Raw genomic sequence first — 10613 nt, forward strand, 5'->3', positions numbered from 1 at the left:
TAACTTGAAATGCTATATTTTGATCACATTTACTGCTGATTCACATCCGTCCTCAACTTTTCATATGAACACATGAATAACTGCTTTATATTAATTTAAACTACTGTTTTATATGGCACAAAAGTTGTTTATATTACTTTAAAGTGCTGTGTAATAGTCTTTCCTATCAATGTTTTTTTTTTACTGTATTTTGTAATTGTCATAACTTGGACTGAATAGGTCTCCACTACAAGTAGAAAGTATAAAATAAAGATCATCATTGTTGTTGTCACCATTGTTTTAATGTTCATTTTTACATGGCTTTCTATGGCTTGATACTTTTCCTGTCATGAAACTTCATTTGTTTCTGAGTAAGGTAATGTTTCCGCTTTTCATGAAAAATTGGAAATGAACGACACTGCTTGAATGATGGTGACATTCGCTTACAACTATCACATGATGTCAAAACAAGGACACACACACACACAAACACAGCATACAAAACAACCTTCTTTCAATTTCCATCTACCAAATTTACTCACAAGGCCTTAATTGACCCAAGGTTGTGGTAGAAGACACTTTGATGAAAGTGCCACACAGTGGGACTGAACCTGAAACCATATGTCTGGGAAGCAAACTTCTTAACCATGCAGCTATATATTATAACAGAGAATAGTAGTAGACACTTGCTGAAGGTGCCACACAGTGGGACTGAACCCAGAACCATGTTGGAAAACAAGCTTCTTACCACAGCCACACCTGCACCTATCACTTGTGTTTTTTTTTTTTTTAACTATTAGAAGTATCAAAGAGCTCAGTATTTTTGATTTCAGAGGAATGGGTAACTGGAGTAATGGCATTGAGGTGTTTTCCAATAGTATTTGTAAAGCAAGTGAAACAGCAACAATAAGATGCTTTGAGTATATTTTGAGAAATAAACAGGTTCTTCTGTCAGGCTATAAAATATTTAATTAGAGAGCTTTTTGCATGTTTACACAAACTAATCAAACAAAATTCTTGTTTTATTGATGATGCACACAGAGAAATACCAATTGAATAGAATTCTTGTTTTATTGTCAGACAAACAGAAAAAAGTACAAAAAAAAAAAAAAGGAAAGAGAAATTGAAGAAACTTTTAAAGTTTCATCTTTATTAATGCATCCAATGTCTCTCAATATTACCAGATGAAAAATAGATACAGAAATGAGCCGCAACACAAACTTAGAGAAAAAATATATATTTATTAACGGCAAGAGATTTTTAATGCCATGATGTGAAAAATGTCCATTTACAGATGACTTAAAGAAAGAGAATTGTATGTAAGTGTATGTGTGTTTAAGGTTCCTCTCACTCACCAAAAGTGGTGTCAAAATATAAACAGAAATGAAGGAGACAGTCCTTTATGTTAAATACAAACAACAAAGAACACACCTTGAATATCAATTCTCTAATTTAATGTAGATGGAAGATTTAACTTTGTTGCTAAATAATAAATTCATCAACTTATATGAAGTGCTGCTTGAGTTAATTTAGCTGGTTTAAAGCAAAATCTGCAAATCTTTATGGTTGAGTTACAAATCGGATCTGTAGGCATTGCATAAATCTTTATAGAGTTATATAGGAAAATGCTATCCATACACAGTACAGAATTAAAGCAGACTGATTCATCAAATATTCAAACTGCAGAAGACCTTAGATGATCACATATTCAGAAGATTTTGTTGGAAAATGTATTTGAAGCTACAAAGGATAATGTATACTACATTCATTAAGCAAAGTAAACTGAAGAATTTATCCAATTAACTAATTGCTCAATGAATTCAATGAAAGGAAAAAAAAAAAAAAAGAATGGTTTTCAAAACTAACTATTTGTATAGGTAATTACATTTCTTTAAAATGTTGATTTACCCTAACGAGTAACATCAACTTTTCACTAATGACCTCATTTGTTTAGTGAATATTTTAAGTTAAGGAGATCTTTTTCAATCTTGGAAAATTTCCTTGAAAATAACAAGATCTAATCCCAAATCAGATCTGACTATGGTTGAATGGTTAAGATCTATTCGAGATCTTATGTCATTAATGCCTGTTTTGAGATGCAAATATTGAATATCTATTTTGATATAATAATAAATACTACGCATTCCAAAACAGTCAAGTCTATAAAGAACGAAAAATATGAATAAAAACAATCTTACAAAATAATCCATATAATCAGATTTCTTTCATTTAAAGATAAACAGTGAGTGTAAAATAAATCATTATAGTTTATAACTGTAAACCAAAAATTAAGGGGTTACAATGACCATTTGCCAAATACTAGTTAACTTTTAAAATGGAAGTGACGTCTCAAAGTTTTAAATAGAGGTAAAAATCATTAAAATGAGAAATTTAAGACTTGGGGAAACAAATCTTTCAGACACATGCATGCCATTTCAGTTTACTTTGTTTATATAAGCTTAATTAAATCAAAGATGATTATTTAATTTATTTGAAGCATTAGAAACCCTAAAATAACACTGACATTGCTAATAGAAACTAATTCCTTCTTAGACTATAGTTCTATGAGGGCCTTGCTTTGCACCAAATCTAGTGAGAAAAGGAGGAAAAATAAAGTATGTTTTCAAAGTAATGGACGATATGTGTGACTTTAAACATAGTGTAGTAATGAAGACGTTCCTCCAATATTTAAGTCAGATTTTTATCAACCATCTTGCTGTATAAAAGGATTTGGAATAGCTTCCATTCCATCAGCTGGACAAATAGATACTACTGAGGTTCCTCGGCAAACTACTAAACCAAGCGTCCGAGTATCTTCAGTTAATTTGTATGGATCATCAGGGTCTGGAAAAAAGACAAAGAAATGAAAAAAATAAAGTAGGAATGGAAACCAAAAATGGAGATTTTTTTTGTCACTGGGAATTAATGGAACAGAACAATGAAAAGAACAATGGCTAGGTTTCCACAACACAACACTGAATCTATAAATACTTCAAATGTATATCTACTTAAAGTCACCACCACCACCGTCATTGCCATCATCATTTAACATTTACTTTTCCATGCCTGCATGGTTTGAATGGAATTTGTTCAGACAGATTTTTCTATAGCTGGATACCCTTCCTATTGTCAACCTTCATTTATTTCTAAACAAGGTAACATTTTTCTATGGCCAGACATGATTTTCACAGGAAACAAACACCACAACTTGTGTGACTGATACTCGTTTACAACCATCACATGACGTCAAGACAAGGGTACACACAATACCCACACATGTATATGACAGGCTTCTTTCAGTTTCCTTCTACTAAATCCACTCACAAGGGTTTGGTTGGCCTGGAGCTAAGACAGCTGCATTAGGTAGAGCATCCAACTGTAGAAATCATGTCATATGACAATTGGGGTCTGGACAGCTCCTAGCTCCATGTCAAACTGTCCAACCCATGCCAGCATGGAAAGAAGGTGATGATGATGACTTGCAAATTAGTTACAGTTCAGTTCAGTCTATTATCATTGAAGATTTGGGTATGAGGCATGCGTCTGCCAAGTTTGTGCCAAAACTGCTTTCAGCTGACCAAAAAGACATTCGGGTTTTAGTTGCACAAGATCCCTTCGAATGACACAAGAAGGATGAAAACTCTTCGAAAACTTTGTGTAAGCCCCTGAGCAGGTATCGCCAAGCTTTTGGCAAAATTTGATGCAGATTCTCTTCTCAAGTTTCTGTCAAGGTCAATGCAATGATCCCACACTACACACATTCCTTCAAAGCACTGCTGTAAACAGTGGAAGTGAGCTAGAATGTTAAAACTTAGTGCAGATACACAGCAGAATTCAAGGTCAATCCATGCCAAGCGGCATCACTCTGTGTGCTTTAGCTTCATGACTATGGAAACAGTCTGGATACTTGTCAATCAGACCATGTATGTATATACTTGAGCTTCCACACAGTTTCTATCAATCAAATTCACTTGAAAAAATTGGTTGACCCAGAGCTATAGTAGAAGGCACTTTCCCAAGGTGCTGCCCAGTAGGACAATGCGAAAGCATGAGGTTGTAAAGCTAGTTTCTTAACCACAAAACCAAACACATTTGCATCAGTGCAAAAATAATTAAGAGCGCAATCTTTTATCAGATGTTAAAATAAGTCAGTTTTATGTAAAAACAAAAGTTTCATGAACAATAAAAAAAATGAAAAATAAAAACAACAAACAAGCTTACCTCTAAGATATTCAATTGTCCCATCTAACACAAGATTCAGTAAAGGATCATGACCTTTAAGAATACCACTTACTGAAATAAATAAATAGAAATATTTATTAAAAGAAAAGTTTATAGAAAGTAATAGCTCAAGGACAAGAGATAATAGCTCCAAGGTGACCAAAGCCTTGTGAGAGAATGTAGTAGAGAACCCAGGTTTGAAATTTCCCCAAAAGACCTGATGAAGGCTGGAGGGTATATCAACCGAAACGTTGTGTTAACAAACAAGATGAGGGCAAATATCTGTCAAATGTAAATAATGAAGAAAATGTTATAGTGATTAAATAAAAATAAGAATGAATGATTAATGTCAAGTTCAATAATAAGTTTATACATTAAAAACTACTTTTAATAATTCATATAAAAATGGGGAACTTCAGTGAGGTGAGTTGAAAATGTTGGATTAGTAGCTAGGTTAGTGGTTCACAGCTTGTCACTAATAGCAAAGTGTGTCCACAAACATATCCATCTCTTTATAGTCCAGCCAGTTGTAAATACATGAGACAGTTTACTGATGAAAGCTGCAAGAACATCATAAAATAGGCATTGAATTTAAATATTTTCTCTTAGAAGTAAGTATTGTCAGGTTGATACACTACATGATGAGATCAATGGTCCACTAATCAGTCATCATCATTTAATGTCAGTTTTCTATGCTGGGTTGGATGGTTTGGCCAGAGATGGCAAGACCAGGGGCTGCACCATGCTCCATTGTTCAGGTATGATTTCTATGCCTGGATGCCCCTCCTAATGCCAACCGCTCCACAGAGTGTATTGGGTACTTTTTATGTGATACCAGTACCAGTGCTTTTAACATGGCAATAATTTGGCATCAGATTAATAACATGGTGTAAAAGAAAACAGAACAATATTTAGTAAGAAATAAAACATTACCTTCTCTGCCGCCACTGAACTTTACGCGAATTCCTTTGTCTAAGTATTTAGACAAATCTAAGATAGTCTCCTTTCTTTTCCGTTCTTTGTTCTTGTCAGTAACAGACTGTTGGAATAGAATTGACAAACTGGTGAAATAAAAAGTTATCAAAGCCAGATATGTTAAGGATAAAAAAAAAAATTAAAAAAAAAAAAAGGCGTAGGAGTGGCTGTGTGGTAAGTAGCTTGCTTACCAACCACATGGTTTCGGGTTCAGTCCCACTGCGTGGCACCTTGGGCAAGTGTCTTCTACTATAGCCTTGGGCTGACCAAAGACTTGTGAGTGGATTTGGTAGATGGAAACTGAAAGAAGCCCGTCGTATGTATGTATATATATACATATATGTATATATATGTGTGTGTGTGTGTTTGTACCCCCAACATCGCTTGACAACTGATGCTGGTGTGTTTACGTCCCCGTAACTTAGCGGTTCGGCAAAAGAGACCGATAGAATAAGTACTAAGCTTACAAAAGAATAAGTCCTGGGGTCGATTTGCTCTGTTGCTTTTATTTAACTAGTCTCTCTTCCCTAAGAATATATTTCACTGGAATTTCATTTGCAACCAATTTTTTTATTTTTACATTTTGATCATTAACAATCATCAATTACTGAATTGCCCTTTAGTTTGACCCCAGTTCTTTCTTCTTTGCGACAACATTGAGATAAGTTAGAACCTGAACATCATAAATAAGACTTACTAAGAATCTGCCTGAGTTCTAAGTAAGACTTTTAAAAAATGCTGCTTTTCAATACTTTGCATTAGATGTCATCTTTTTTTCATTTCTTGTACCTCTTTCTGGCTGCGTAATCATGTACCTCCTCTATAGCAATACCCGTGTTTCTGTCTCCCTGTCACACTCTAACCTATTATCATCTGACACAAGGTTTCCTCCTCCAATGCCCCCTCCCCTCTCAAAATTCCTTGTCTGGCAATTTACTTGGGTGACCCTGCCAGTGTTGGTGCCATGTAAAAAGCATACAGTCTACACTGTAAAATGGTTGGCATTTGGAAGGGCAGCCAGCTGTAAAGATCATGCTAAAACTGACCTCGTCTATGCTGGTACCACATAAAAAGCACTCAATCCACTCTGCAGATAGGTTGCTGCTAGGAAAGGCATCCGGCCGTAAAAACCCTGCCAAAACAGACACAGTAGCTTGGAGTAGTCTTCTACCTGGCCAGCTCCTGTCAACCGTCCTACCCATGTATGCAGGGAAGACAGATGTTAAATGTCGATAATGACGATGTCTCTTCTGACATAAACTAAATATGCTTTTGAATGCACTTCATTGCAAATATAGGTGGTGGTGGTTGGAGGGGGGATGTAAAGAGAAAATATACAACACAGTATGTGTGAAACTACTATTGTTGAACATCGAACTGGATGTTTTATCAGTAACTAGATCTAAGCACTGTTCCAAGTTCAAGTCTCACCAGGCAAAATCCAGATATTACTGTTCGTCTTTTTTGGATAATTTTAACAACACTACTTTCTTACTTAAAGAAATTTGGTATTCTTTCAGCAATGGTATTTTAATTGGGTTTCAGATTCAATGAATTAGTTTTGAATTCTGTACTGCAATTTAAGTTTCAGATTCACTACTTCTACCCCTGGTCTCTTTAGTGTCGTTATTTTGTTACTAATACTAACAATAGGGGCATTTCAGGTTCAATCCCACAACACAGTACCTTGGGCAAGTATCTTCTAGCACAGTACTGAGCTTAATAATAAGTTGTGAGTTTGGTAAACAGAAACTGAATGAAGCCCATTATATATATGTGTGTGTGTGTGTGTGTTCCCTGCGCCAACTGACAACTGGTGTTGGTTTGTTTACAGTTCGACAAAAGAATTCGATAACAATAAGAAACATACTTAAAAAACAAAGAACTACTGATTTGTTTTGTCCTACTACACCCTTTAAGGTGGTGCCACAACATGAACATGGTCCAGGTATAATTTATAGAGCAATATGAGGTATTCTAGACGATTCCTTCGCTACATATTGGCAAGAGTTTCTGGTGGAGTTTTGGAATGGCTGTCTCTCGGAGTACCATATTTCATGTGGAAGGAAAGAATATGGAAGTGAGGATTAAAAATCTAAAAATTTGAAAGACTATAAGATATGCGACTTTAAAGTACAAATATTCCAAAATTCTGCTGAGCTTCTTTGGTGACCATTGCACAAATACGCTCTCTCTTTGGTTTCATTTTCTCGATAAGACATTATTACAGTCACGGGCAAATTGCGACCCGCGGGACTTGCTCAATGGCACACCTGAGCCGTGCCGTACTCTGAAACTTATGTTGTAAAACACGACTAATTAATTGTACCAATAGCAAATAATTAATGCACCAATACCGAAAGAAAATGAGAAATTTTACATAGAGTCTTGTTTCAAAGTAACCAACAAAGCAGATTATGGAAAATGAGCTAGTTTTATGAAAACGAATAACCAACAAATCCATTAGAAATTATAATTCTATCTCCTAAATTGAATCCCGTTTTAACAATGTACATTCATTATATTAAAACATTAAGCTTAGTGTGTGTATATATATATTATATACGTGACCATTTTCAGAGAAAGAAAACACATTTCCATTTTGTATGTTAAACGACATGTGCGTGTTTGTAAGTTAAATTCTCTAAAAATAAAAGGGTATTACAATAGTGAAGACTAAATGGAAAGGATATTTAATTTATAATGACCTGTTGTTGCTGCTGCTGCTGTTGTTGTTGTTGCTGTTGCTGTGGTTGTTGTTGAGGTTGCAATTCCGCAGGAGCGGCGCGTTTTTGTTGTTGTTGAAGCGACATTTTGGATATGAAGGACCCTTCTACCAACGAACTAGCCGCTTATGATGCTCAGAAAAAAAAAAAGCTTGTTAACACGGACTGCTGTCAGTTATTTCATGAAGAATGGCAACAATTTTGTTAATTATATCTGCAATAACTAAATGAAATCAGATAATATTTTATGAGAATAAATATCGCTTCATCAACAGTCACTGGAATTTAAAATGTTAACTAATATTAATAAGTAGTAAGGAGTTATCTCCCATTAATTATATTTTACACTAATTTATTCATGAAATTTATTCAAACGGAGTTTCAGCGTTGGAATTGGAGACGGGTCTCTCTCTCTTTCACTATATATATATATATATATATATATATATATATATATATATATATATATATATATATATATATATATATATATATATATATTAGAAAAAATAATAAGGTACTCAGATATCTGGATGGTTGTACATTTACAGATTTTTATTAATATGTCACATGTTTTTATAAATTAGCGCTTGCATCTATTCTTGTAGATTCTCCATAATCTGGAGAATCCTGTACATCACCTCCAAACCTTCTAATATATATATATACGTGTGTCATCTAAGAGATCATAAGTCAGGGAATAGATGCACTAGTATATCTGTCAGTAGAGTGGGTAGTATTAAATATTCATCATGGCTGATCAAACCAATCAGTTTCCCCGTATCTTTTACAGAAAGAAAACAGACCAACGAACACAGCTATATATAACTACACACCCGGAAAAAAAATTATGCATATGACACCACTACACATATCACACACCCCACCCCACAGGAGCACTACGTCAATAGTACACACCTTCCCCACTTCAAGATAACACTTCCCGGTTGCACAGCATACCCAACCAAGGGACATAACTCCTAACCCAATCCCCTGGCCCTTTTCGTTTCATCACCTTTTTTCACAGCAGCCGCTGAACGGTCGTGTTAATTCACCCTCGACAATAGAGAGCAGGCGCCATATTCCCTTCCAAATCCGCTAACTCTGATGAGCGTAAAGTTATATAATCAGATTGTTACCTACCACTCCATTGTATTCTTTACGTGAAACTAATTGGTAAGATCAGCCGTGATGAATATTTACTGCTATACATTTCGGATAATATATACATATACGGCTGTGTGGTAAATAGTTTGCTTACCAACCACATGGTTCCGGATTCAGTCCCATTGCGTGGTACCTTGGGCAAATGTCTTCTACTATTGTCTCGGGCCGACCAAAGCCTTGCAAGTGGATTTGGTAGACAGAAACTGAAAGAAGCCCGTCGTATGTGTGTGTATCTTTTTTATCTGTGTTTGTCCCCACCACCGATTAACAATCAATGTTGGTGTGTTTACGTCTCCGTAAGTAATCGGTTTGGCAAAAGCTACCGATACCATCTGAACAGTCTGTGGTCATCAGTGCTTCATTGTTTGCGTAGATGACATATAGTACACCTAAAGTTTCGCTACATCTTAAAGCATTTGTCTACTCAATATTTATACAAACTGCACATCGTGTTTGCTAAAGATCAGAATATACTTCCCCACACCACCACCAATCTCCAATTTTAATTGTAATTTCTTATGTGTCAACTCATTCCAAAGAAATATTTTGTTTTGAGTTGTCTCTTTTACCTTTGCTTTGTTTATTTAGACATTGTTCAACGATGTTTACCTCTCCACAAATATCGGTATCGCCTTATTTAATCAAAGTTATCGTATTTGCCCCATTAGGTTAGTTAGTATTTAATTCACAATGCCATTTCAAAAAATCGCTTAGTCAAGAGAGAAAGGCTGTACCCTTGACCTTTTACAACACTTCCATGACCAGTGGGTGGAAGGTGTTCTCAAATTGATAAATTGCCCAAATATTTGTAACTAAAGCACTCCGCCAAAAGCACCTTTAGTTGAATACGTTGTGGAGCCATATCATGTGACTCTACTCAGAAGGTTTTAATCTCATCTGACAGGAGACCCTGTATAAAGAATATATAAAACAAGGCTGTGACTTTAAATACCTTTGATGTGGTCACAAACATATATAAGCTGAATGACTATGGGGAAAGACTTGAACTCTTTGCTTTTGGGTTAGATGCTGATGCCTAATTAGGAACGTCACCGTTAGAATCTCTTTTGGTCTATTACACGTTCTTAATGCGGCAGTGGAGGCACAAAGTTACTGCGTCCATAACTGAACGGAATAAGACACTGAAATATCTCAGTAAATTACATTTTTCAGGCGTGTAACTTTTCAGTTATGCGGAGTTAGTCAAGGAAGTTTTTGATTTCGTCAGTGTTCCACTTCACTGAAGTATCATGATGCTAGGGAGTGTACTAGGCTGGTCCAACGTTTCAGCCGCGCAGTCACCCACGATTATGCCATGCAAGTTTTGGGTCATCTCAATTTATTTTAGAAGGAAATGTTAATGTCTCATTGAACGATACATAACTGACAGTGTCCATAACTTTTTATAGTTTTTTTTTATTAAAAAAATCCTTGTTTTCTTTACACGTTTTTTTTCTATATTCATACTTTTTACTTTTACAAATTGTATTAATTTTCACTGAATTGTTATTTTTGGGATTTTTATTGTAATAGTATTCTCAATAC

At 35.2% G+C, this 10613-nt stretch overlaps 1 protein-coding gene across 1 annotated transcript; it reads right to left on the reverse strand.

The window, feature by feature from the left end:
* Nucleotides 1-1200: 1200 nt before the first annotated feature.
* Nucleotides 1201-8184, reverse strand: LOC106881825 (U6 snRNA-associated Sm-like protein LSm7). Its single transcript, XM_014932339.2, has 4 exons — nucleotides 7884-8184; nucleotides 5134-5239; nucleotides 4201-4272; nucleotides 1201-2823 (listed from the first exon to the last, which is right to left on the reverse strand). Exons 1-4 carry the CDS (start codon nucleotides 7986-7988, stop codon nucleotides 2684-2686), a joined length of 423 nt encoding a protein of 140 aa, XP_014787825.1. The 5' UTR covers nucleotides 7989-8184; the 3' UTR covers nucleotides 1201-2683.
* Between the last annotated feature and the right edge of the window lie 2429 nt (nucleotides 8185-10613).

The sequence above is a fragment of the Octopus bimaculoides genome, chromosome 18 (assembly GCF_001194135.2).
Source record: "Octopus bimaculoides isolate UCB-OBI-ISO-001 chromosome 18, ASM119413v2, whole genome shotgun sequence".
NCBI lineage: Eukaryota > Metazoa > Mollusca > Cephalopoda > Octopoda > Octopodidae > Octopus > Octopus bimaculoides.

Coding starts and splice junctions, on each gene's coding strand:
- LOC106881825 (XM_014932339.2), bottom strand. CDS start 7,988: ATGTCGCTTCAACAACAACAAAAACGCGCCGCTCCTGCGGAATTGCAA. Junction 5,240..7,883: donor AGCAGCAGCAGCAACAACAG/GTCATTATAAAT, acceptor CTATTCCAACAG/TCTGTTACTGACAAGAACAA. Junction 4,273..5,133: donor GTTCAGTGGCGGCAGAGAAG/GTAATGTTTTAT, acceptor TATTTATTTCAG/TAAGTGGTATTCTTAAAGGT.